Here is a 27,460-nt window from a genome sequence, read left to right as displayed (position 1 = left end):
ATGCAATTCTAACACAGCAACTCCCAAGTCCTTTCACCATAAAAACACCAAGTATTGGCTTGAAGGAAGAGGTTGGGGACAGTATCAGATGGTCCTTCCCTTTCAAGGTCTGTGTCTGTCCTGCAAGCCCACAGAAAACAAACAAAGAAAACCTAAGGAGCATATCATCTCCTTGGACAGCTTCATCGCCAGAATATGGGACTGACTGCTGACAGAGCATTCAAGAGCAGAGCCATCGGGATGAGAACCCTTCAACAGCACTAAGGAACAGGAAAAACTGTTAAAACTGTAATTCACTGAACTTGAGTGACAGCTGTCAGGGCTTCAGGAAGTCCTCAAACACAGGTCTTGGGATGGCGAAGGTGGGAAGACAAAAAACAGAAGCCATCATTCCCCACCATTTGCAAGATCAATTTAACACAATTACCAGTTTGTTCTGTTGAGCAAAATCGGACAGACAGCACAATGCTGCTCGAAATTAATTCACAGCAGTGCAGGAGCAACTAGGAAAGACCATGGCACAGAAATGGCCAGAAGCATCTGCTGGTTAGTCATGCCCACATCGCCCTGTGCTGCTCATGCCACAAGCATGGTTCCTCATCACCTTATGGTCCTCCTGCGCATCACTGAGCACTGCATGCTTCTCGTTCTCCTTCATCCCAGCAGGATGCTTCAGCAAAACCTGCTGGGTTCCTCTTAGAAAGATAATTTACTGCAGAGGATCTCTCTAGGTCACGTCACAACCAGCCTTAAGACCGATTTGGGTAGCCTCCAAGATCACTGAGGCATCCAGCATCCTTTGTTGTGAAAGACATGAAGAATTTAGCCATTTTAAACACTCTATACAGAAAACTGAATCTGGATATTAAGGTCATTAAAGTCACAAATGCTTTTAACTGGTATTCTTGCTTAAATAAAGTGTTTATCATAAGAAATTCCTATTTTAGAGTGTTCTTTACATGGACATTTGCTGGCCATACCCTATCACCTAAAGGTAGGTATTCCATGATTTCACCCATGCCAGTTCAGAACCAGATCCAGCCACCATCAGTTTTTTCAGCATTTCAAGTAAGTTCTGAATCTATTTAAAGTAAAGAAAATAATTCTCTCATTATCCACTGGATGCCACCACCTTAATTACCACATTCAGTAAAACACAAAAAAGCAGAAACAACCTTAGGTTCACTTTTTGGAGAAAACTTTGCGAACAACTCCCACCAAATGAAAGACTGATGAGAGACAGGGTTTCAAGCTGATGAAGTGCCTGCAGCCCCCATCAGCTGCAGTGCACCATCATGCAGATGGTGCAGGAGAGACTGTGCTGCAGACCTCTGGAACAGTCGGCATCTCCAGTGTTTGCTGTAGGTGAGCTTTGAGAAGATGGGTCAGAGACCACCTCTGCCTCAGTATAAAGACTTAAAGCTGGAATTTTAAATAAGGGAGGTGAGAAAGTGGTCAAACATTTATATATCAGAGCTCAGGGAAGAGCTACAGCTATAAAGAAATATTACCAATTGTGTCAGGACTTGCATCTGCTCCAAAGAAAGGCCATACAGGATTGTTATAATTCACACATGCTCATCACTCCCTAAAATAATGAGATGTTTCATACTATTATTTACAGGAAGCAGAAAAACACTTCTAAGCCAAGGCTAAACCAGTTCAGGCATATATGATATGTGCCATATATGACACAAACAGGTATACTGACTGCTTGCAGAGTAATGCCAACACTGAAATAGATGAAGTGTACCTCAGCACATAAATAACAATACTACAACTAGGAGACAGCTTTCAACTTCTCATGAGCAGGTTCTAACCTCGACTGAGTTTGGAGTTTCATGTAGACAGCTTTAGTAACTAATACAATAGATATAAAAAATCCTAAAAGTTTCCTTCTAGGCACATCATTGCACAGGCATTAAGGCCTGTGCTCAGCTTAGAGGTGCATGTCCCCATTTAGAAAATTTCAGTTGCTCCCCATTGTTTTTAAAGCTGAACATTTGCTTCTGCACTTTGGCCATTTGATACTCTCAGTAAGGTAAAGAGAAAAAAATGCGGCAGCCTCAAGGTTTTCCACAAGGTTTTCTAAGTATTCACTTCACCTACACTGGCCTTGCAATGCCACATTTTCCACTACCACATCTTGCTTTAGTTATTCCTTCAAGGCTAGCTGGCCCTGGTAAAAAAATCTCCTATTTTCATGAGGCAGCACTAGCTGACAAAATAATTTACTCCTGGGAGCTGCATAGATACAAAGACCCCTAATGTATTATTAGGTATGATGTCATCTGTGAGGCACAATTTAATGACTATTTATCATGTATGAAACACTTTGTTTGGAAACACACAGCATAATTTTTCATCTTCAGCCTACTGGACAAGATAAGAACTCGCCAAGTGTATTGATCTTAAATAATTTACTACACCATGGGTAATATCTTAATTTGCTGGGAAAGAGAAGTGACAGAATGGCAGCACCAGGGACTAACGTTTGTTTTTTTCCAACAGAGAATTCATTTAGTCTAGATAAAAGCAGTATGTATTCCCAAAACTCACCTCTATTATTTCAAGTCCTCTCAGAGCCTATTTACATTACAGTCTGTGATACAGAGAGCAAGACTGATCTTCAGATGGGTACGGCTGTTTGCCCCTCTGATGAAAAAGACATTAGATGCAAAGCACTGAGATGTTAAAGGCAAATGGGTTTCACGACACTAATCTCACCTCACCTAGTAGCAAATTCAAGTCAGAAATCCTAACCCAGTTATTCCTGGAGCCACCCCCTCCGTTAGAGCACTGAGCAATCGATATCAGCTTGCAAAAGGTTTGTTTATATTTTACTGCCACTCTTGACAGGACTCTCATCTTCATCCTGTTTTGTATTTTACATTAAATGACCCATCTGAATCACAATCTGCGTCCTTCTTTTTTCTAATTAGGTTTGCAGGCTTCCCATTTGCCAAGCAAAGCTTTAAAATGAAAATGAAAGGCTCAAAATCTCTGAGGCAAATCAAAGAATTCAACAAATAAGTAGGATTTAAAATTCATGATTTTCAAGCAAACTGCACAACTTCTGTATGCATACATTTGCAATACTGAGATGCTGATAACTGCAAGAACCAATAACACACAGCCAATACTCTACACATATCCTCATATCTCCCTCTTTTCCCACTCCCACATCTACACACGACCATCATATGGTAATTACATCTGGTCACTCTTGGCTTGAGACAAACTGGGACTGATCAACTGGAAATGAATACCAACCCCCTAAAACCATACCATTTCATAGACTGCATTCTCTGAAACCACCAACATAAAAAGGTTAGGCGAGGAAAAGCCTCACAAGTTGCTAAATCCCAAGGATTTTCCCAATTTACTTCCCAGAAACTGAGGGAATATGTAGTCTGAAAATTACTCTTTTCCAAGATGAACCTACGTTTAACGTGTCTAAGCCCATGTCTGGAGTCTTATCTCTCACCAAGCATGGATGTTGCTGTCTGCCTTTTGGCTGCTTGACCCATACGCCAACCCTTCCCCAGTCACTATGTCCACCTTCCTCCAGGGAGACTGGGAAAACCCACTGAACTATGTGTTTACTGACCACTTTTGAGAAATACTTCTTGTTAATAATTTATCAGGTTTGCTCTACTAAGCACCACACATATTTTTAGGGATGTGCATATCTTCCCCTCCTGCCAACATCCCTTGGACCAGAAGAAAGATAAAGCCAGAGCATGGGTTAACACAAAAACTGCAAGCTATATACAACTCAGGCTTATAACATTTTCAGCATGAATTCTTTATGTCCCTCGTTAATAAGGTAGGCTTTCTTGAAACAAATCAGCCTGTATTCAGTTTGTTATTTCCATGAAAACAAAGAAAAAAGAAAATTACTGCTTTTAAAAACAGACCAGAAAATTCTGGTCAATCAAAGCCTGCAGAGAAGATCTACCAAAAGATATTTTAAAGTAATTATACACTGCACCTAGCAACCTCCTGGTTTTCAACACTTTTGATTCTCCTGTGTTATATCTTATTTCACCTCCAGCAGGATCCTGAAGTAGCATATTATTCAAAGTAGTATCATGACTGTTGTTCTCAATGCACTAGGTGGATCTGGTTATTTTACAGACTCTTCTTTTTGCACTGACTCGCAGTCATAACGGATAGCAACATCTCCCAAGGGAGTTTTCCAAGCCTTGTTAACAAATCAGATAGCCTTCCCTTTCCTTTCCACAAACTTACCAAGAAATAAGGAAAACAGTTTCTACTTCAAGGCTGTTTTATCAATGTTATTGCTGTGAACAGTGAAAAGAAGGTTTGTGTATTTCTTTCAAGGTGAATGTCTCTTGCTGATGACATGAAAGAACTGATTAAAAATAAATTAATGCGTAGGATATGTTTGACTTCTCTCTAAAAGGGCTGGCCTCAGAGACTGACCAGTTACCACTGGAAGGAGAACACACCCAGTAAGGAAAAAGCTTCTTACGATCTTGCAAGCAACCTGGTAACATTTCCCAAAGCTCAGGCACCAACAAAAATAGCTTCCTTCAAAAGGCTGACTTTTTCAAGGGTACAAATGGATACTTTCTCAAGTCCAGGAAAAATTACAAGCGGCATCTTCTGTAAGAAAGCAGAGTACAGGGCATCCTCAAAGGCCAAGACCACACCCACACTCCTCACTCTCACACGTACCTTCAAAAAATCACATTCTTTATAATATAATCCATCCTTCATGCCACTCAAGCTGTCCCTTCCCTCCATCACCCTCTGAGGCTCATATCATCATGCACCTCCTCCTCAGCAGCTGGAAGACTGGAGTTTTCTCCAGTCCCACTCACTCAGCTGCTCATGGGAGGGAGCCCAGTTGCTGGGTCCTGCCACTCCACCCATCCGAGCTGCCTGGGATGCTGCTGGGAGCAGGAAGGGTGTTGCAGCTCCTTTCTTCCCGAACACACAGAACAAAACTGCCTGTTGCAAAAAAAGAAAAAAAAAAAGGAGGCATTGCTTCCACTTGCAGGGGACCCTGGTGACACTGTAAATCTGATCCCAAGGCAAAAGGGAATCTGCATCCCAGCACATTAGCTCTTTCTAATGTGAAGACCACAGAAAAACTTCAGCACTGGTGGGGGTTCAGAAGTGCATAGGAGGGGCTGTGGTGTGCAGAAGGGGGTTTGTTCCACACCCTGGCGCATCAGGGAGGAGGGAGACGGGCAGTGGGAATGCTAGGAATGAGTGGCAGGGTTTCAGGAAAAAGCAGAGCCCGGCACAAGGAACCAGAGGGTGAGTGGGAGGGAATGAGAGCAGACATGTACTCGACAATTATAGCTGCATTTCGAGCAGCTCCGGCAAAACGCGGCGGTGTGTGTGACAGCAGAGAGGAGAGCCAGAGGCGCCGAGAAAGCTGAGTTTCATTCCACCTCGGATCTCGAGGGGGACAGGGGCAGGAGGCGGACACAGGAAGCCAAGGGAGGTGGTGAAAATGAAGAATCCTATTTTTGTACCTCAGAAGGAGCTACGGGTTATTCACTTCAACATGCACTTGGTGCAGAGCTCTTCACACACCATCTGGGGGAGGAGCTGCATGGTCTCCAGTCCTCTATCACCATCCCCAAAGCAGAAAAACCTCCCTGAAAAATCATTCCCTCTCTTGTGCTTCAGTATTGCTCTGCTCCAGCAGCACCACAGCACTTTGTAGCCACTCTCCCCTCAGTTTTTCTTTCCCAGACCAGATTTTTTTATACAGGAGGTCACCCGAACCAGCAGAAAACGTGCTGGTTGACAGAGGCCAAGCACCACAAAGCAACAGAACATTTGCCACAGATAATTTGTCACAGCTACACAGTGGCACTGCTGAGAGAACGCACACACCGACTTTTGCAGTCTCTGTCTTTTGATTATTAAAAGGGCCAATTAGCACATAAATTGAGCTGTGAATACTGAAAGGGATTTGAAAACAGTAATAATTAAAGAGCAGGACAGTAGCTGGGCTCATGAGCTGCCCCCTCATCTTCCCTGGCCTGCTTGCCAAGCTGCTCACATATCGATGGAAGAAGAGCAGCAGTGCTCATTAAGTGCATTGTGGTACTCGGGAGCATCCGTGCCCTGCCAGCCCCGAGCTTGCAGGCACACAGGCTCCCTGCCCCTTGCTGAGAGACACAGGATTTATTTGCACTTCTCTAACTTCACACAGCACTGAGTCCCCAAGGAAACTTCTCACCTCCACCCCGCAAAACACCTTAGGACCCACAGGTATTCCCTCATCTCAGCTAGATTGGGGGACCAAACCCTGAAAGGGAAGGGGTGATAATGCCAGGAAGAGGGAAAATGCCAAAGCTCAGCACCCCACCCAGCTTTCCCTGTGTCAGCCACTGACTAATGAGGAGTATCTAATGGCAAACGATGTTCTCAGTCCTTAAGCTGCTCCCCAAGGAAACTGTCAGCATCTTTTATTTACAGACTGACGACAATCCCTAGGGAAAACACTGCCGACTCCTGCGTGGAGCATGGGAAATGTATATCTTTTTAATCACCGCAGCACTGATTCATCTTCAAGGCTGGTGCAGTTTCCGCTCTTTGTTGCTCTGAAGCGACTGCAGTGATACAGCTCCCCTGTGAATACCACTGCCTCTCAACTACAATATTTACTATTAGGATGGCTAAATACACTCACTGACATGCAGGCAGCTCCATCCTGACTCCAGGGGCAAGGTCCCCTCAGCTCTCCCATACAAGGAAGCCTAGCAAGGAAGGGAGGAGGAAGATGGACCCACTAGTGCACTGAGTATAAATGATGACAGGTCCACAGAAGTTGAATGGACAAAGTTTAATAAAGAAGTCACCAAGATTTCCATGCATATTTCATATATATAAACTAGAACACCGACCAAGCAATGTTCTCCCTTCCTCATTTGAAACCTACCAGTTTGATTACTTGCTATAAAAACTACCTTTGGCTAAAAAGAGGGAAAAGTAAAATACCACAGGAAAAACAAAAAAAGACTGGAACTTATTTAAGAATAAACATTTGTAATCATGAAAACAATGGCATATTTCTACTCCATTTAGCACTGCGTGATACCTCTATGTGCCAGGCTGATGCAGCTACAAAGCTCCATCTCCCAATGCCTTGCAACTAGCAATATCAAGTAGATATTCCTCATTGCAAGGCATTGGGAGATGGATTGGCATGGATACAACACTGCTGACAAGACTAAAAAACATGGATATAGCCAAGTCCACCAAAACAGGAGCCAAAAACTCACAGGTAAGGCTGAAAAGAGAGTAAGAGTCAAACCCATGAACTCTTTCACACAGGCTGTAGACATCTAGAGCACAACAGAAAGGCTGGGTTTTTTCTGTGGTCCCACAGAAAACACAGGGCAATTAATACCATGTATAGACTCTGCCACATCAGTTTCCTGGTCACCTCTCATGTTAACAACTTTTAACAATAAAAGTGAGAGTCCATCAAATTCATGCAGGCAGTAAACAGCTTTGCAATTAGTGAGAGCCAAGTTCCCTTGAAAAGAGGTACATGCTTGAGAGAGACCGAGGAGCCAAGCAGATTTATATTGGCTGTTTTAGCATTAAATCTCTTCAGAGCTTTTAAAAACATTAAACTGAGACCTTATTAAAAACTCGGTATTTTTATTTCACCAGATTAATGATACAGTACTAAATTCAATCTGTAGTTTCAAACACCACCAACAAACACAGCTCTATCTAAGTGTAATTAAAGAACTAGTCATCATTTTGGAGAAAATTTCTGGAGGCACACCAGCAAGCTTGATAAATGAAAGGAACTCACCCTCACAGGGGAATTTGAGAATGTATATTTTATGATTTTTTTTCTTTTCTGTGTACAATGAAATATCTTGATAGCATTACATTATAAAACAGTTTAATTGAAGGGACGGAAGGCTCGCAGCAGGATTCACTTCTACACGCTAATTAATTATCACTTATTGGAGACTTTGCATTTGTATGTTTTGGCTGCAGAAGCTGCAAGTGTGAAAGGTTTTGTCTAAACAGTAGATTGCCAGTTTTGCACTAAGTCAGGAAGAGCTTTTGTTTTCATTTTCACTCGAGGGGAAGAGATCTAGTTCTGTTGTCACAGAGGCAAAATACATGGATTCACTTTCACTCTCTTTTCAAGAGATAATTAAATATGTAGAAACACCATGCACAGTGGCATGCTATTGTAAAGCAAACACTGGAACATGTATTCAGATCTGGTGCTTCAGCAAAACAGAAAAGGCCACAAATTACCCTTTTTAGAAAGTCAGCAAAGAGCAAACTATTTAATCCAGCCTGATCCAGGAGAGAAGATACAGATAACTCAGTAATAGCATGTATTTTGTAGTGGAATTTCTACATTTTAAAGATCTCTTATTTCTCCAATAGCCTAGGAGAATAATACACAGTAAATACTCATATATTGACGATGTTGTCCTGCCTCTAGCTTTCCTAACCTAGTTGAGAATATCCTGTAGACTGTAAGAACATCTAATACAAAATGTAATCAAGTGTTTGACTGAGCTACAGCTGAAATCCTGGCCTACATTGATGGAAAAAAAAAAAAAACCCTCAACTGTAAATGACAAATCACACCACTGAAGCTATTGCCAGGACAGCGAGTCACTTAAGATCAGCTAAAATACAGAAGACACATGCCTACACTCACTAATGAGAAGGAATAGCAGTCATGTATCTGCACAGGCATGCAGTTTAAAAAGTACACTATGAGACTGGGAAGCCTGATTTTCCACTGAATGATACATGATTTTGGCAATTCCTTTCTTTGTTTTGCTACCCGGTACCAAATGAAGATAATGACATCCCCAAGGTACAACAGATATCAGATCTGGTGACAAAAGCCCTGGAAATTCCATCTCAGAAAGGCAAGTACACAAGAAGCATAACTGAGACTGCCTGCTCAGTTCTTTTTCTTCATCATCATCATCACCCACAAAACTCCCTTGTGTTTGAAGAAGCCTCATGTTAGTGCTACTAACATTAATGTTGTTGCTGTTTTATAGCCCAGGAAATCCTACATTTCCTTATTGCCTTTTACAAAAAACAAACAAGATATTTACAGCAGGATCTGGTACTTTTTCCTTAAGAAATGAAGATTCAAAATATTTCCAAATATGGTAATTTTAAAAGCATCTAGGAGGCTTTAATTTCTTGCTGTCATTAGAAAATAAACTATCAAAGCAGAGTCCAAAACAACAAAAAAACCCCCAAACAAAAAAAAGAGAGGACAAACCGAGTTTATGGGGTAATTTTCATTAGCACCAGCACCACATCCTTCTTTAACAAGAAGATGTAAACATTTTTCAGATATAAATACAAGGAAAAGATACAACAGAGTATCCACAAAGCCTGCCAAACGCCACATCAGTAGGTTCCTGGGTGTGCCAGGTCCCAAACCTGCACTGCTCGGTGGAACAGACCTCCCCTCCTTTGGGCACAGCCCCAGGTACACGTGTTGTTTGCATGCTTAAGGACATCTGAAACAGGCAGATTCTCAAGCGGCTGGTTATATCTGTGTGGCTGAAGCAAAGATGATGGGCTTTTACCCTTCCTATGCATACTCTGATTTCATTGTTCTTTCTTTACTCATGGTGTCAGACAGCTGTGGCAATAAATAGCTTTTTCTTGCCTTCAGACTCACGTATGTATAGACCCACTGCTCCAAAAGAGAAATATAACTTTTCTCTGGAAAAACTATAGCTTTTGTTACATTCTGGTACAGACTGAATGCCATTCTACTTTTTCCAAGCAGTGCTCATGTCATGTAAACCTAAGAAAAGGGAGAGGAGGAGAGGGAGTGAAACTCTTCTATTATTTATCAGCCACATAGTCTAGTGTGTGCCCCCACAAGCTATTTCAGAGATCTATGGATGCAGCATCTGCAGGAGATTTTCTCTCATTAATACTTTTAACCATGATGATTTACAACACAACACTAAATTCACACACCACTGAATGCTGTGAATTTTTGGGTTTGTCCTCAGAAATGATTCGAAAAATTTCCTTCCTTTGCCATTATGTTGTAGCAGTGTGCTACAAAGTAGGATCTATACACTGCACATTTATCAAAGCTCATAAGTTATTGATGTGACTCTTAAAGACTAAGCTGATTAAGCCATTCCACTTTTGGTGATTTACATAATTATACTTTAGGTACGTTTTACTTATTATTCTGTTGCCTACAACCAACTTTTAAGGAAACATTCCCTTTTAACTGGAAGCAATCAGAATTGCTCTACGAATGCACTTTTTCACAAGAGCAGAGGTCTTGACAAGAATCTCAACTACTTGTTTCAAAGCAGTGGGTAATAATCAGGAGAAAAGAATAATACTCATCATCACCTCTTTACAGTCCTGTGACTGCTGATTTGTTTATATCACAACAGCCTCTAAATCAAAGACCACAGACATTTGCTAGTTGTTTGACAGATAAGTGTAATTTGGGCACTTATCCACCTGCCTGTTCTTGCTAAAAAGCTGTTTCCAAACTGCCCCAGAAAGCCCTGGACACACCAGGGGTACTCACTTTCAATGCATGTGTTCCTTTTCTGTTATCTGACACAAATCACACATTGTGTTCTGAATTCCACTGTGAAAATCGTGCCCTTGGAATTCCCCTCCATGCCAGCCAGGAGGAGGCAAGCAGAAAAGCAGTCACCTAAGCTGGCTCCTCCTAAAGGGAAAGTCAGGAGGGGAGAACAATGCACATACAAAACAAGAGGGGCAGAAGGGAAGTGAGTCAGGGCTGCCGGAAAATATTTATTTGCAGATGTGAACACAAAGGAATCTCAAGCATTCCTTGCCTGTGCAGTGGATTTGTTGCTACAGGGTAGAAATCTGCCATATTTATCCTCCAGCCATGTCAGTTCAAGCTACTCCCCCAGGGCCCTGACAGCACAGCATCACTTTGCAAGACATGCCCAGCTGTACAAGCAGGCTACCCCATCTTAGAAAGGAAGTTCATGCCTAAATCCTTTTCAGGACAGCAAGAGAAATGAGAAAAATTCCTAATGATCTTGAAGCAATGATAGCAGAAGCAGGAAGCCTGAGCCTCCTAGCCCCATCAAAATTGGTTTGTGGGACCTTCGGCAAGTCACCCAGTTTGGTGTTTCAGTTTTCTTTCCTAATGCCTATCCACACACTTTAATGCACATGTGTACAGCTGACAGAAGGCTAGAAAACTCTTCCAGAAGGCAGCCAGGGTGAAACATCAGAGCTTGAAAGCAGCAGTGAAATGAGTCCCAGCGATCATTCAGACTAATATTATTCTTTCAGTAGGTGTGGTGGCAGAGAGGGATCACCATGTTTTCCAAGTGCTGCTCTGGAAGCTATGCCAGGCATCTTCAACACAGTAATCTCAGGATATGGGATTGACTCAGACTCCTGAATGCTGGACAAAGAGGGCAGCAGGACCCCAGGGGTGAAAATGAGCAAGGATCAGATGAATCACCTCACTGTGTAACTCCTCCTCCTGCATGACTCTCCTCCAGTGGACACACTACCAGCTGAGAATGAGGTAGTGCTGGCTTCTCAAACTGAGAGAGAAATGCCAAAGCCTCTGCACCACAAACACACCTTGCAAGTGAAAACAACAACTTGCTAGACCTTCTGCAAACCTGTCAGCCGGTGCTGACAGCAGCAGCCCACATGGTACCCTGGAGCAAGGCAGGGACCCTGGCATGCAAAGTAGCCAAGAGCAGTTCATGTTTAGCCCTTTCTGCTTGAAGGAGCCCTGCTACAAAGAGCCTTCCCCTGCCACAAACGTCACGGTGGGAATTGAGATGCTTGAGATTTGTGCTGGGGTATTGCAATCAGCCACAGTACCATAGCAGCACCACAACTTCAGTGCTGCAGGCCTGCAATGAAATACTGCTGATAATTAGCACTGGAAACACTGCTATAAACAACTGCACTACTCGTGTCACTAGTGCTATTCTCAGTTTGGGGCAGGTTGAAGATGGGCATTAATAAAATCATCTTGTAGCTCCCATGGTCCTTCAGGTTTACGCCCAAGCAAGCCAGGACTTAAACATTAAAATTATAGTACTTTTAACACCTGAAATATTTTTCATCAATATCAGAGTGCCCAGATAATTTATATATCACAAATATGATCTGGCAGGATTAAGTTTGAAAATGATATATCAAGGATTTGTTATTGGAAGGGAAAACATTTGCAGCATACAGACCAACAGAAGAAAAGCCTGCTTGCTGGGATGAATAATACATATTGCCTATGGTACTAATTAACCTTGTACTCCAGTAAGATATTATGGAACAATAAGGCTAATCTGAACGTGGCCTGACACTCTTCCCAATGGCACCTGGAAATCAGTCTTTGAAACATGTAAAATTTGAATTTGTTAAACCAGAAGCCCTTGCTCAATAAACTTTCAGGAGTATTTTTGTTTCTCTATATCCACAGCCCACGCTGTTTTCATGCACGTAGGCAGCACAAAACACTGAAGGTGACTCCATGACCAGAAATGTTCTAGCTTGGCTTTCCATGGGCCCTCACCCACCTGCCAGCAGCACACAAGCAATAACAGGGTGCCTCTCACTACATCCCACAATGCACATTCAGTCCTACAAACAGAGCTGCAGTGCGACTGTTGGGCTGCCTCTGCTTCTTCCAACCAGAGTGGCAAAATACTTACAGTACACTCAGTGAAAGTGAACACTACAACTTTAACCTGGTGCTTTTATGCCTCCAACCTAACAGCAAATGCCTCCATTTGAAAACATTCATTCTAGTCTGGGATGGTTTTTCTTTCCTTGTAAAATATTAATTTTATTTCTTATCACAGAGCTACACATGGTATTAAATGCAGATGCCACATCAGAGGCATCATGTTTTTAGTAGTGTGCACAGTGCCCACAAAGTAGAGCAAAATGACTTGCACATACCTGAATGACTGAAAACACAGAAGGGGTCATGCACAGGGATCTGGATAAACACTTTTTGTGTCAGTTTACAGTCATGGAATCAAGTTGCCAGATAACACTGGCCAGTGTTTTACACACCAAGGTATGATCTAGCATAGTGTTTCATTGAGGAAAAATGACAACAAAAAACTAAACCTACAACAACAACAACATACCCAAACCAAAGAAACAAAACAGGAGAAAAGAAGAGGCCACCAAATCAGACAGTCCCACAACACTTAAGTGCAGGATTTGGCAGGGAGCACTTCTCCCCATCTACCAGTGCACTTAACATGCTACATTTCAGAGGCAGTGCATGACCAAATGCCTTCACCATCAGGATGACACATCTCATCAATGCCATTAGCCACGGTCAGAGCTCCATCAATAACAGGCTCACTAAATGATTTCACTGGACCCCGAGCACCAGATTTCCAGCTGGCAGCCATCCCACACACCCCAGCAAAAACACACCAGGAGAGGTCTGACCTGACTGCTGAGTTCTGTGCTACTGATGCAGCCAGGAGACAAGAGCCTGAAGACATCAATGATGAGGATGCCAAGTGCAGAGCTCTTGCTCAGCTGAGCACACAGCAGCACCTTAGGGAAGGCTTCCTACGATGCACCATGTCCTGCAGCCAGGCTCAAGGGCTGCTATGCCATTTTAAACTAACTAGAGTGAGAAGTGACTTGAAATTTCTTCCTTACCCTTGTCAATGGAGAAGAGTGCAGAAACAGGTGGATGAACTTAAACCTGTGTCCCCCTGCATTACATGAGAAAAAGAAAACCACAAAATGCCAGAAACTGATATTTGGGAAGTTTGGAGGAGATCAGGATCAGACCACTTGCTGACAAATAGGTCTGAGTTATACCAGTTATCATTAACTAAATTTCCTTCCTATAGCCTGCATTCTGCTGTTAGTCAGTACGACACTTAATAAAGATCTAGGCCAGGAAATAATTTAGTTAACATATAAAGGATTACCATCTCCCTCCCACCAAAATCAACAATAAAATCCCCACTGACTACAAAATGCAAAAGATCACACTGCAATTCATTTCTGCCAGGAAACCTGCAACCAGATGTATCAGTCTGGCAGCACTACCCTGCAGCAAGGTCTCTCAGTGTTATTTCTGCCAGGCTCACTAGTGCAGGCACCAACAGGATGGTTTCTTTCTCTCTCTAGTACTAGCTAGAGTCTCAATCTGGACCAAAATGCCTTTGCACATGAATGATCAATTAAGTCTCTTGAGCATAAGCTTGTCTCCACATCTGCCTGTGTGGGCCCACGCTGCCCTGACCCAAGCCATATCTGTAGGCATTACCCCCGTCTAGATTCCCTGCTGACGGCTTTGTTGAAGGATGCTACTGCTGTCACAACACAAGAGCAGTCCTAGCTGCTGTGACACTTCATTTGTCTGGGCAGCAGCAGTGCCTGGAAGGATGACTGCCCTGTTTTAGTGGATGCATGCAAGATAATCAAGGCCAGCTAAGCAAACTAGTTTTGACACATTAAATCATGCTTGAACTGTGAAAGCAAAGAAAAATAATGTAAAAGCTCTTCTAAAAAAAAATTACAAATAAATAAATAATATGAGCCAATTTTGTGCCCAGGGAGGGGAGAAAAGCTTTTATCTGAGCCTGACTGAGGACTTTGGGTAGGCAGAGAGGGAAATTTTTTTTCTGCAAGACAGACACCTGCCTTTTTCTTCGTACGTTTGTAGCATTTCACTTCTATAAAGAGTCTCTTGCTGATCATCTGCTCTGGCAGTAAAAGAGCATCAAATGCTTGAGCAAAAAGCAGACCCAAAACCAGGTAGGACAAGAAGAATAAAATCACATTACCTGTCGGCTTACCCCTTACCAGCACACTCATGTGCCTACAAATGCCCTGACCAACATCTGATTGGTACTGGAGGGTCCCATGATTACTTTTGCTACAGTACTCTGTGAGCCTTAAGCTATTTTTGCCTCAAATTCCCTCTGCAGACACTTTGCTCTGGACATTGCAGCCTGCAATGACAACGCTCAATCTGCTGCAAGTCAACCATTGCAATGCAGGAAATCCCAGCAGCACAGGGTCACAGGGCATCTGTGGACCTTGGCAATTATATATGGCATCTCCCCATCATCCTGGACCTCTTCCTCCCTGCTGTGAATTTCTTCCAGTAATTAACATGCCCAATTGCCTTGGATTTATACTAATAAAACACTGGCTCTTGTCCCAAGATTCCAACATTGCTGTCGCTTCTTGAACCTGTCAGAGCCCCAGCAGTAATGAAGTCCACACTCCTAGCTCTATTGCTGCCTGGGTTGCAAGCTATCTGAGAAGCAGACTGGAGCTGGGAAGCTGTGGCTCGCAGGTTGCTTCCACCAAATTACAAATTAGCACATTCCCCTTGCTCTGCAGTAATTAAAAACCTTCCTTTCCAGGCAGCTTTCGAAGGCAACACTGTGACCCCTGTCACCACTGCAATGGGATGACAGGCTGTCCAACTCAGTGTAAGCCCTCTGATGCATTATTTGTGGAATTAGTACTGTACCAGAGTGACTCCTGAGCCCAGGCAGGAGACAGCGATTTCACCTGGGCAGCAGTTGTCACTTGGAGTTCAACAAAGATCACGCTGGCTCCCTAGGCAGGCTCGCTTTATTCGAGTAATACCAGTCACACACATGCAGAGGGACTGGACAGTCTGCTGGGGCAGGGGATGCTTTTTTATATATATGCAGAGTGTCTGGTAGACAATAATGCTGATGTTTTCGCAGTGAAATGGACCCTTGGGCAGAGATGGATTCCTTGGCACAGCTGCCACCCTAGGCAGAGCCTCTAGGTGATGTGAGAGTCCTGTTCAGAAAATGCACTTCCAGGCCAAGTGGTTTTTTGAAAGAAAGCATCTAACTGAGGCAAGTGTTTTGCAATTACAATTTCTGTTCAAATTCCATCTTTAGAGGAATGTTAATTTCATTGTTATTTCCCAATGAATCCACCTGGAGATGAATGATCTTAAAAGGGTTTTAGGTTAGTTTAAGAGCACAAAAAGAGCACATGAGATCACACACAGCACTGATACCCAAAATCCTGGTTCACGTTATTGTCTCTGAATGGCATTGAATAACTCAGTCTCCAGCCCAAGGCTATTGTCTGTAAAACTGGGAATAGTGACTCTGACCTACTTCATGAAGTGGGTAGCTCAAGATCTAACAGAGGAAAGCCCTTCACATGACCTGGAAGTGATTTTAATAGTCTGCATCAACTATTTCTTTCCTCACACTAAAACGCTCACTTCTCAAGTGGCAGCAAAACTACCCATAAGCTAGTCAGAGCCTACTGTGAGGACTTGGCTCGGATACCCCTCCACGTGTCACTGCAAGAATGGGCCACATCTCAAGTCAGCACTACCTCCAGTGCTGACTTGAGATGTGACCAAGCCAGCCAGGTCAGGCAAACCTGTCAGGGAAGCTGAGCCCACCACCATCCCTGCCACAGCCTGCTCTGTGAGGACCATGAAGATGCAGATGAAGGTGCTCTGCTGATGTGTATCCTCTCCCACCCATCCTGCTTCCAGGAATATAACTGTGGGTGGCATGAGGAGGCAGGGATAGGCAGATTATCCCATGCAGGCAGGGATAGTGTTCTTTCAACCCTCCCAGCCAGGAAGTTTGTCCTGATACTGACATTTACCTGCAGCTCTTAAAACCTGAGTTTTCAGGAGAAGGCAAGCAGAATTTTTCTTGGCATTAAATTGATTGACTGTCATTTACAGTGAGAAGAAAGTTGTCATCTTAAATCCCAATTCTTCAAACTTCAGCTGTATTTTTAAGGACATAAATAAAGACAGGTGTATGAAAGTAATAAGAGACATCCACAAGCCTTGAATTGCCCCTTTTGTCTTGGTTTGTTTTTGTTTGTTTTTTTTTTTCTAACCTGTTTTGTGTATACTTTTTGGGGTTTATGTAACACCTACCCCTCTGAGTTTGCTCCAGTATTGAAAACCTCTTAACCACCCTGAGGGAAATAAAAAATGGAAGCTCATTGGAACCATGTTCAATACAAACTTAAACCTGTGTTGTTCATACATACAATTCTGTCTCTACTACATTAATTTCTGCTGTGACAGAAAATGAACAATCTTCCAGCGAAATAAACGGGTATCTCTTTTATCAGGAAGAGCAGATGCAACTCTTTCTACAGACATATGTATTGCAGTTTCATTTCTGTTACTTCATTCTACTGAACACTTACCTTGTAAAGGATACAAGTTTATTCATCTAAAGAAATAAGATATAAGCTGTGAATCTGTCCATACAAGGCACAATCGTTGCCTGCTTTTGCGGAGCCTGGATTTCAACCTCAGTTTTAACCCAGAGCAAGTGAAAATGGTCAAAATGTAAAGCATGCAGAGAGGAAAGCTTATTATTGAAATGTCAACACATCATTAACTACTGCTAAGTGTTTTTAAATGAGAAATACAAAACCAAAGCCCCAAATTATGAGCAAAACAACAGTACCACTTCATTTTAATACCCCATATAAATTAGGTGGAATGAGGGTTCTGACAAACGAGCTCTAGCAGACCCTTGGCAGTTCAGGCGGTTGTAGCCACCCTTCTGCTACAGATCACCATCTAGGGAGAGTGCCCCCAGGCCAGGACATCAAGACAAGCACTCCACTGATCCCATCAGTCATGGGCAAACTATCCAGTTTTACAGAGCCAGCAGCAGCTTCCAGCACTGGGGCAGAGTGGGCAGCTGGGGACAGCTGTATCTTAAATCAAGGCAATTAAATTCACTGCATTGCCAGACAGCATTCATGCACTCCATCCTTAGTGGTTTTCCAGAGTCCTTAATTGTTTCAAAACCCCACAATTAATAAGTGAGCTGCTTCCAAGCCATTCAAAGTCAAAGCTGGCAATCAAAGGAATCTAACCACACCATGGCCAACACTCCTTCTGTCCTGCAACACCTCTGCCATCCCATACTTTAACACATTCCCTAATCTACCAATGGATACAGTATCTTCAAGAATGATAAAACCAAACAAAGGCACCTCTCAAGTAAATATCATTTAGTTATCTAGGACCAGACTAAAAAGCATACCTTAAGATCTATCCCAAAATATCTTGTGGTTAAGAAGCAAACATGACCTTCACAGTTTACACTTCTGAAGCCATTTCCAAACCTTATTTTGTTTGCACTGCTCAATCTATACTTTGTGAAGGGAATAAAGTACTTCTTAACTGTCGTTCTGAAAGGTGACTGCACAGCAGCCAGACTGCAAAGAACAGGAAGGTTAAGCTGGTCAAAGCAGCAGCCCAACAGCATCGCTGCAGAACAAGGAAAAGATCTTCAGTCCTTGGGGTTATGAGTGTACAAGGTAGTGCAGAAAGTTACAGCTCATTAGTAAAGCATAAACTATTGCACATAGATGGACACCGTGCCTCCTACAATAAGGAGGGCAAACACACACACACAAAACAAAACAAAGAGAGTAATATTTAATCAGTCCTGCTGCAACGCAATTTTGATCTGTGCAAAACATTTCCCTGCTCTTGTTAATTATTTCAGCTGCAGAACAAAACACCTAAATATACACATGCACACACCTCTCCACAGAATAAAACCCATTCTCCCTCCAGTGACAACTGCATTTTGCATTCAAGTGACTTTCTTTACATTTGCAAAGAGAATACACATTGTGTGGCCAAAAATTCAGCTATTCTGACACTGGTTTGGTTTGTGACTAATTAAAATTAACTGGGTACTTCAGCTCATAATTATATGAACACCTAGCATGCTATATTCCCAGCCAATTTGGTTTTAATCAGAAAAATGCACAAGAAGTATGAATGATGGGCAAAGAACTCCCTGGAGGGACAACTGTATTTCCAGATTTAGTATTCTCCATATACCAAATATTTCCATCACTGTTTTTCTTGCCACGTAATCACCTCCCAGTAGAACAATTAAAAAGAGATATTTTTTTAAAAATTTTTTTTTTAATCCCTGGACTTTGCTTGCTTTCCACTCCACTATGAAGGTAAAAGCACACTTGCCTTATCCACCTGAGTCCCAGCTGGGAAGTCTCCCACAAGACAGGCAGCATTTAGCAGTATGCTGCCTTTCTAGCATAGGTAACAAGGAGGAGATGGGCGGAGAGAGAATTCAGCCAACATGAGGCAGAGAGGCAGGCAAGTTGTGGAATGCACTGAAGAAAAGTTTCCCCCCTGCTGCAGCTATATCAGGCATAAAACCAGAAACACTGTCTGCTCTGGAGCAAAAGACAAGTTTCAAAATAAGATTACATGTGCAACGGCATGTTTCCATTTCTAGAAATAAGGGGATAGGGAAGGCAATGGCTGAGGTCCTGCACTGTGTCCCCTGAGATAACCACACATAATACACAAATACACAGGGTTTTCTTTATTGTGGTATCAGATATGTGTTTTATTCACAAGTCAGGCCTCTGGGATAGCTGCTGTGCAGGCTCAGAAACGCAGGAGTTGTAAAGCATGGCTCTGCCATCACTACATTTTAAGTCCTCAGCTGTCTCCCAACCCTCCACAGATGGTACCTTCTGCTCCTCACCAGCCAAGGGTCACTACCTCTGCCTGCTGGCTCCTGCACAGCTGTAAATAAACAAATGCCTCTGAGTATCCTTCTAGTGGCTCATCAACGGGATGGCAATCACTGCTCTGGGAAAGTGCCTTCCAACAGTCTGCACTGATTGCTCTGCTTTTGGAGGAAGATGAGTAGCTCTGCTTCACCCTCAATCAGCCAGCAACAAAATCATCCAGGAACTGATTCAGCAGGTAAACTTCTGAACTACATAAGCTAGATGTCAATTAGTTTTAATTAAGTCCAAAATAAATGACCTGTGAACACAACATTTTTTTGCAGCCCTTGTTTTCTGTAAGGAACTCATTTCTCTTGCCAAGGGCTCAGCTGAATCACAACACAAGTAATGAACAATCAGCAAAAATAAATATGGTTTTGTAAATGCATTGAGGTATGTTCAGCAAAGTTGATTACGGGAAGAATAATCAAACAAACATCAATATTTAGGACAGCAGAAGGGCTTGAACATTCTAGAGGTCTTTTACAAAAAAACAAAAAAAAAAAAATCCAGGTATTTTTTCTGGCAGCAGCTCCTTTCCAAAACCACAAACTATAACCCAATCCATCTTTCTTCCAGCCCTCAGTTTCAATGTTCTTCCTCAGAAGGTGAAGAAAGATATCACTGAGTTTTTCTCCATTATTTTGTCCACCTCTAACATCTGTACGCTTGTCTATACACCTGCTAGCTAGCTAAAACCAGCTGTACTCCTTTTGATGTCCCTTCAAGTGGCAGTATGCACTGATTCTCAGAAAGGAGAGTGTCATGACCTCCTGTACTCATTACTCACCTTTTCCCTTTGGCTCTCCTTCTGTGCAGTTTTTCTTTTCTTCCATTTTTTCTTTACACAAATATTTAATTTATTTATTCAGCTCTAAAATCATTTGAAAAAAGATCATGCTCTGCAAAATCAATTACATTTGCAGCCCACTGGACACTAGCAGGACCTCACCACTGCAAATGTGTTTGGCTGTCATTAGCTTAACATGTCAACATCCCCTCTCCTCCAGCTGCACGGGCTCAACTGTCTTTAAAGGCATAAAAATAAGTACTTCTTGCTGCTCACTGAAAACGTATTGGGCTGAAGGTGAGGATGAACACAAAGAGTACCAGAAGGTGCCCTTGTCACAGTATTCATTTCCTACACAAACCCCAATGGTGAGTGCTGCTATCTACAGTAAGCAACTAAAACTGAAGTTACAGTAAAACTCACATATGCCAGTGCAGGAAGAAGGAAAGCAGAGACTGGGCAGACAATTTTTTTTTCGTCAAACCCCTAAATGGGTAAAGGGAGAAATGTCAGCGACACTACACCAATTTTTAAAGCATTTTAGGATCTGCCCCTCAGCTTTGGTTGAGTACTGCCTCCTAGGGCAGAGACCACCATTAGGAGACTTGAAACTGGCCAAGCAGACTTGAAAGCAGGCATTTTCCTCAAGGACCCATTCAGAAAGCACCAGCTGAACTGAGGCAAGGCCCATAACCATCAGTCCTTTAGTGGTACCAAACCACCACTCTGGAAACCAGCACAGAAATTCACAGAGCAACTGCTTTAATTTCTCTTATTAACTAGCACAGTACTATATTCTTGTGAATAATGAACCTTAACACTAGTCCTTACAAACACGTCCTAACACAGTCACAATTTACCTCTAGCTGTCCCTAGCAGTTGCTGATAAATGTGCCATGTTGCCAAAAGAGGTGTGAAAATCCAAAGAGTTTGGGTTTTTTACAGTAACTACTACCTAGCTGCCTATATTAATTGACAGAGTGAGCACATTATATAAGGAGATTAGACCATGTCATATTTACAACCTCAAAGTCCCCAGTGAGAGAAATTGCTCAGCTGTTACTGTCAGTGCCTTCTTCAAACAGGAACCCTGCTGACAAGATGATGAATTCAGAACATCATTGCCAATTAATGATTTGTAGGCAGAAGGGATTTCAATAGCTCCCATATGTTTCTGAGGATGACTGGGATTTACATCACCTCTAATAAAAGAGTGTAGTCTACTCTGTCCAGACGTGACACTAGAGATTGGAAAATGTCATCTTTGCAGTAGAAATTTTAATAAACAAAGCCAGGCTCTTCTGGGTTGAAAATGTTTCCCAAAGCATGGTGATGAAAAACCTGCTTGCTAAGTGAAAGCAAACTGGGAGACCACTTGCAAGATGCACCCAAGTGATTTACAAACCAAAGGTCAGAAGTTATTTAGGTGTTTGTGAAAGCAACACAGCAGAGTGCCAAGACCACCGTTATGTCAGCCAGGAGCATGGAGTGCATTTCCTTAGCATCAATCAGACCGTGGAAAAAAAGTTCAGCATTTACAAATACATAGGACCTTTCTTGGTGTTACTTACTCTGCTCAGGGATGCAAAGTCTAACTTCACTTTCCTAGAAGATAGTCTCATCTTTGTGAATCTAACAATAACCAAGCCAGAAAGTGTTTTACTCACAGGGAATGTGGACATGAACTCCCATACATGCTGGATACAGACCTCCTGAGCTGCCTAAGGCTGAATGCCTCCTATGAACAGAGCATCTTGGAGCCATCCAGCAGGGAAAGCTTGGCACAATGACCTGGGTTAAACACAGGACATCCAAATGGGGCCCTCAAACTGAATTTGGTAGGCACTCAGCTCCCATTGATCTGGTGATGGAATTTAGGGCTATCCCACAAAGAAAAAGAATTACCGGTTTTAACACCTCTGGAGCAATAAAGTGATAAAAATCCTGTGGAGAGTGCAGGCTGCAGGTGAGGTAAAGAGCAGTTTATGTGGATATACCTCAGGAACAGGGCAGGGATAAACCACCACAAAGCATCTTTACACTTCCTAATTATGATCACAGCCCTACCCAACACAGTCATAAATTAAGAGGCCACATACTGTCCTCCTAAGAAAAACAAATTTTAAAAAAAAAAAACAACCTACACCCAAAACCAGAAAGCACAGCCTTTAATCACCAAGGTCTTCTGAAAGCACAGCCCAGATTGCTATCTCAACACTGCAACCCCTCCACAGGCAGCCCAGTTTCTTCAATTATAGTCTCAGGTTTCTGGTTTAGATCTGTATTTTTTTGGGTTTGGTCTTTTGGTGCATACTTGTTTGGGGTTTTTTTTAATAGTGTTTTTGTTTGTTTGTTTGTTTGTTGTGGGGTTTTTTTTGGGGGGGGGGGCTTTTTTTGTTTGGTTGGGGGTTTTTTGTTTGTTTTTTGGTGTTTTTTTTTTATGAGACCCCTAAGTGTGCTTTGAGAAATGTAGCATCAGAAGACAGGACTTCAAGACTTGAAGGGTGACTAAGACAGGACTCCTTTCCTCCAAAAATTCTAGACCTAGCAGCAAACCTCTGTCTTGTCATTTTGTGACCTGGTATTTTCAGCTGTAATTAAGCAAAACCTTGCGGATCTATCAACCAACATCCCTTGTCTGAGGCAGTCTATATTTCCTCAACTTGGAATAATGTTGATCCCCCATTGTACAGTATCAAACATGGAGTCAGTCTCTTCTCCCCCCTCTAAAAGGAGAAACATCTTTATTAGCACAGGAAAAGCAAAACCAAGACAGATTTTGCTGTATTGACTACATCTGTTGAAAAAGAAGACTATTCTGGTCAAAAATACCACTCCACATGCTGTTTAGTAGAGGCTTCTCCAACACAAACATTTCTCTCAAACATTACATTTTCTCTCCATGCCAACCTTTGAAGAGATTTGAACTATCTTCAGGGTCACAAGCATGTGACCGAGGACGAGAGGCTCAAGACCACAGTTTGCTGTGGATATGCACTGATCTATTCTTTGTACTACACTACAAACAATAATCAGTGTCTGGAGTGAGGTGAAGAGAAAATGCAACACAGACTTCAGCTGAAGTGGAATTCCTCTGCCTTCCCCACAGTATCACAATCCATTATTAAGTGGCTGCAAAGACAAGCCAACTGAGATGGAACTGGTAAGCAATATATATTAATTTTGCAAAGAGCAAACTGTATTGAAATCATTGTTTACCTTCTCTTTTGCAAGCAAATTAGTTTTAGGCTACCTGCTACATATTTACAACAGAAGGGCAAATTTTATAAACAAGCATGTAATACAGCAAACCATGAAATGAGATTGTACACTCAGAGTACATTGCTGTTCTTTGTAAGTATTCTTTTTAAGGTCTTGAGCTTTAGATACCCTAGGTCTCTTGAACAAGGCCTCTGATGATTCAGGAGATCTATGCTGACCAGCAATTTGGGAACCTCAGCCAGCTACTTGTGGGAAAACTTCAGCACATATGGAAGCATTTTTATCAGTGAGCCTTTAAGTTTAACTCTGAACAGCTGAGCAGCTTTGTGTTAAATTATTTACCAGAGAGGAAAATCAATCAACTCACACCACATCAAATACCCAGCCCCCCTCAGAGTGATAAAGACAGAAAAACACACTCCTCCAAATACAAAAACAAAATGCATCTTCTATAGAGAGATGAACTTCAAACATTCTCTGGTACTATCCCAAAAAAAAAAAAAAAAAGAAACATACATCTCTAACTAACAGATAAGACTACAATTGCCTCATGGACCCAGTGCTCCAAAGGCAATAGAAGAATGCCAGATTGTCCTTGCTGGCAGCTCTGTAAATAGCAGAAGCACCTGCACATAGTTGTCAAGTGCCATGACATCCAGCCCAGGCCTCTGTCTTCCTGCACTAACACTTACTCAAATGACCTCAGTGGAAGTGAGGACCTGACCCACCACTGTCAACTCAACCGGGCTCAAAAAACGTGGAAGAGAAGAAAGCCCAGACTGCACACCACCTTGGAATCTCAGCACGGCGCCCTCCCTGCAAACCCTTACCTTGGCAGGTGTTGTTCTTCTCCTCATAGCCTGCCTTGCACAAGCACTTCCCGATGGGCACCAGCCATTCCCCCTCTGCACTGCAGTGCATCTTGGGTGCCTCCTCAGTCACCGAGTGGTTGATGCAGACACCCGACACCTCCAGGAGCTGCGAGGAATCCGCACCCGTGATGGTGTCAGGGAAGCGGGCCAGGTTGCGGATCACCGACGGGCACTTCTTGTAGTACACGCGCACGGAGACCAGGGCGATGCAGGCACCCACGTCCTGGAAAGCAAGGTAAAATCCCTTCTTTGTCAGGGGCCCCACATCTCTCACCTCCGTGTTGAGCTTCATCACTCTGTCGCCAAGGTCTAGCTCTGTGAAGCTCTCATCAGCAGCAATGGTATCAATCTTGATGTACTGGTTTTCTTTGATGTTCCTCCCATCTTCATCATCGGACTCAAAGTAGTACATGTTGAAAGTCTCCTTGCAAGTCCCAAGTCCTCCTGGAAGGCTGTTACAGTCCCTCAGGGTGAATTTGAGCTCAATGAAGATGCGGGATGCCCCCTCATTAGAGATCCAGCTGGTCAGAAGCCAGTTGTTCTGATTCTGTTCCATTACCTTGCATACTTGGTATGTGTGTATCGGAGCGTAGTTTTCATCCACCTCACCAATTTCTTCCCACTGTATAAAAAGGAAAGGTATTTTTTAAAACAGTCACAACTCTTAGCTTTACCATCTAAAGAGCATCTTAGGCTTCAGAACTCAGGAATTTCAGGGGAAAAAATGTTTTAATTGCCAAGCTTTCTGTACTAGAGGCTTGATACATTCCTGGTGAAGTCAGATAAATGATCCTTTATAAAGAGAAAAGGATGCTAGTTAAAACCCTTTGTTTTAGACAGTTCAAAAGTGGGAAAACATATTGCTGGGTTTGTCCACTACTATTCAGTTAGGAAACAAAACAAAAGCAGATGGGGCCATTTCTGTGAGCTTTTCCAATGCATCCACGGTTCGTCTGTCCCCATGCCCCCAGGCTCCTTTCGACCACATCCTCGAATCACTGCCCCACATAACGAAAACCACACTTCTACAAGCTGTTCTCCCCCACCAAAAAGCATGCCAGAAAATCAGTGGAGTGATACACGAAATAAATGAGCCTTTGCTATCCCCAAGTGCACTAGTCAGCGTAGTTCTTGCTCATGCAAAGAGATTACTTCCAATACAGGTTACAGGGATCTGCAGATCTTGAGCTGTTTATGTGCTACACAGGCTTTTAATCAGAGCTTCAGGCAACTTTTTGCAGCTTTGTGGGAATTGCAGCAACTGTTTGTTCATTTTATTTTAGCCATGCTCTGAAGGGCAGCACTTGGAAGAAAGTGCAGCTCGGAGTCAGCAGCATCACAACTGTGCCTACCACAGATACACATTAGTGTTTCCTCTCTGCTTTTGATGACCCTAGTGGTGCATTAAGAGATTAGATTAACCATCTCAGTGCAGCAAAGAACCCAGGAGAGCCAGTGTTGGTTTCAGTTTTGTTCCCTTCTTCTTTTGACCCACTCATGTGCCACCCAACACCTCCTCCATCCTCTGCTCAGCATTGCTGCACACACCTGGTCACAGCTGTGCATGCAGCACAAAGGAAATGCACAGAGCGTAATTCAAAGGTACTCCCATTTCAAGATGCATATCTTCTAAGGGCCAAAGGCCAAACTTTTTCCTTGGAAATACAGCCTGAGATAAAGTTGAGAGTGTTCTCAGCCCAGATGCCATTACTGCAGAGCTGAGATAGAACACCCTCAATGTAACAATGAAGATTTTTTTAAAAATGAAATGTTGTTCTTACATTTTAAATTAAAACAGCAGCAAGAAGTGACATGAGAACATAACCCAATGGTACAGTCAATAACGAATTACAAACACTACCATCAGAAAAACATTTCTTCTCCTCCCTAGCCTGGGATGTGAAAGTGGGGACTTGTGCAGGAAGACATCCCCACTGTGATGTGCAGAATTCATATGCACCACCAGTCTTCCAAGTAAGGAACCTAACTCAAAGACATTTTTGCCATGGCAAGCAGTACTTTCATTTGTAACCCTTTTTTGTGTCTCTGGGCTTAAACAGGCCACAACTCTGATTAAGATTAATTGTCACTGGGCAGCACCACAGAATTGAACAAAGATGTGTCCGCAGTGAAAGCCAGGCAGATCTGCACAGGATTCATGCCTAACATTAGGAGAGGCAATTAACAATTACCAGGAGAGTCACTGAGAAAAGATAAAACTATGCAAAATAGAATAATTCAGCAGCTAGATTTTGTATGTTCCAGTAAATAGGAAGGTTTTGATATATGAAATTAAAAGCAGAAAAACACCAGCCTTCAACTAGCACAGTTAATTTGAGTAACACATATAAATATACTGTACATCTATACTTCCAAGTGAATTTGTGTAACATTGTACTAGCTTCAGCTAGGATAGAGTTAACCTTCTTGATAGTAGCTCATAGGGAGCTACCTTTGGGATTGTGCTAGAAACACTGCTGATGACACGGAGATGTTTCAGCGAGGCTGAGCAGCATTCACACCAGTCAAGGCCTTTTCTGCCTCTCAGCCCATCCCACCAGCAAGGAGGCTGAGGGTGCACAAGAAGCTGGGAGAGGACACAGCTGGGACAGCTGATCCACCTGGCCCAAGGGATATTCCAGACCATATGGTGTCATGCTGAGCACATAAAACTGGGCAAGAAGAAAGAACTGGGGACAGGAAGAATCATGGCATTTGCTTTTGCAAGACACTCTTATACGTGAGGAAGCCTTACTTTCATGGGGATAGCTGAACACCTGCCTGCCCATGGGAAGTGGCGTTTCCAAGGAATTTCTTGGTTTACTTTGCTTGTGTGCGTGGCTGTTGCTTCACCTATTTTAGTGTCTTTCTCTCAACTCATGAGTTTTCTCACTTTTACCCTTCTGATTTCTGACTCATTCTCTGCAGGGGAAGCAAATGAGTGTCTGCGTGGTATTCAGCTGCCAGCTGGGGTTAAACCACAACAGTC

The 27,460-nt window shown here is 42.8% G+C and overlaps 1 protein-coding gene across 10 annotated transcripts in view; it reads right to left on the bottom strand.

Annotated features, from left to right (window-relative positions):
- EPHA5 (EPH receptor A5) overlaps positions 1–27,460 on the bottom strand; it is a 193,259-nt gene that overhangs the window by 124,404 nt on the left and 41,395 nt on the right. For 9 of the 10 annotated variants that reach the window (XM_041427845.1, XM_041427846.1, XM_041427849.1 and 6 more), the window contains exon 3: positions 24,430–25,093. In XM_041427845.1, the coding sequence (XP_041283779.1) occupies positions 24,430–25,093 (664 nt within the window). The remainder of the gene's footprint in view (positions 1–24,429; positions 25,094–27,460) is intronic. The other variant, XM_041427851.1, reaches the window with a different exon arrangement.

Source organism: Onychostruthus taczanowskii, unplaced genomic scaffold (assembly GCF_017590055.1).
Source record: "Onychostruthus taczanowskii isolate IOZ18803 unplaced genomic scaffold, ASM1759005v1 scaffold12, whole genome shotgun sequence".
NCBI lineage: Eukaryota > Metazoa > Chordata > Aves > Passeriformes > Passeridae > Onychostruthus > Onychostruthus taczanowskii.
This window is presented reverse-complemented; position numbering and strand designations above follow the sequence as displayed.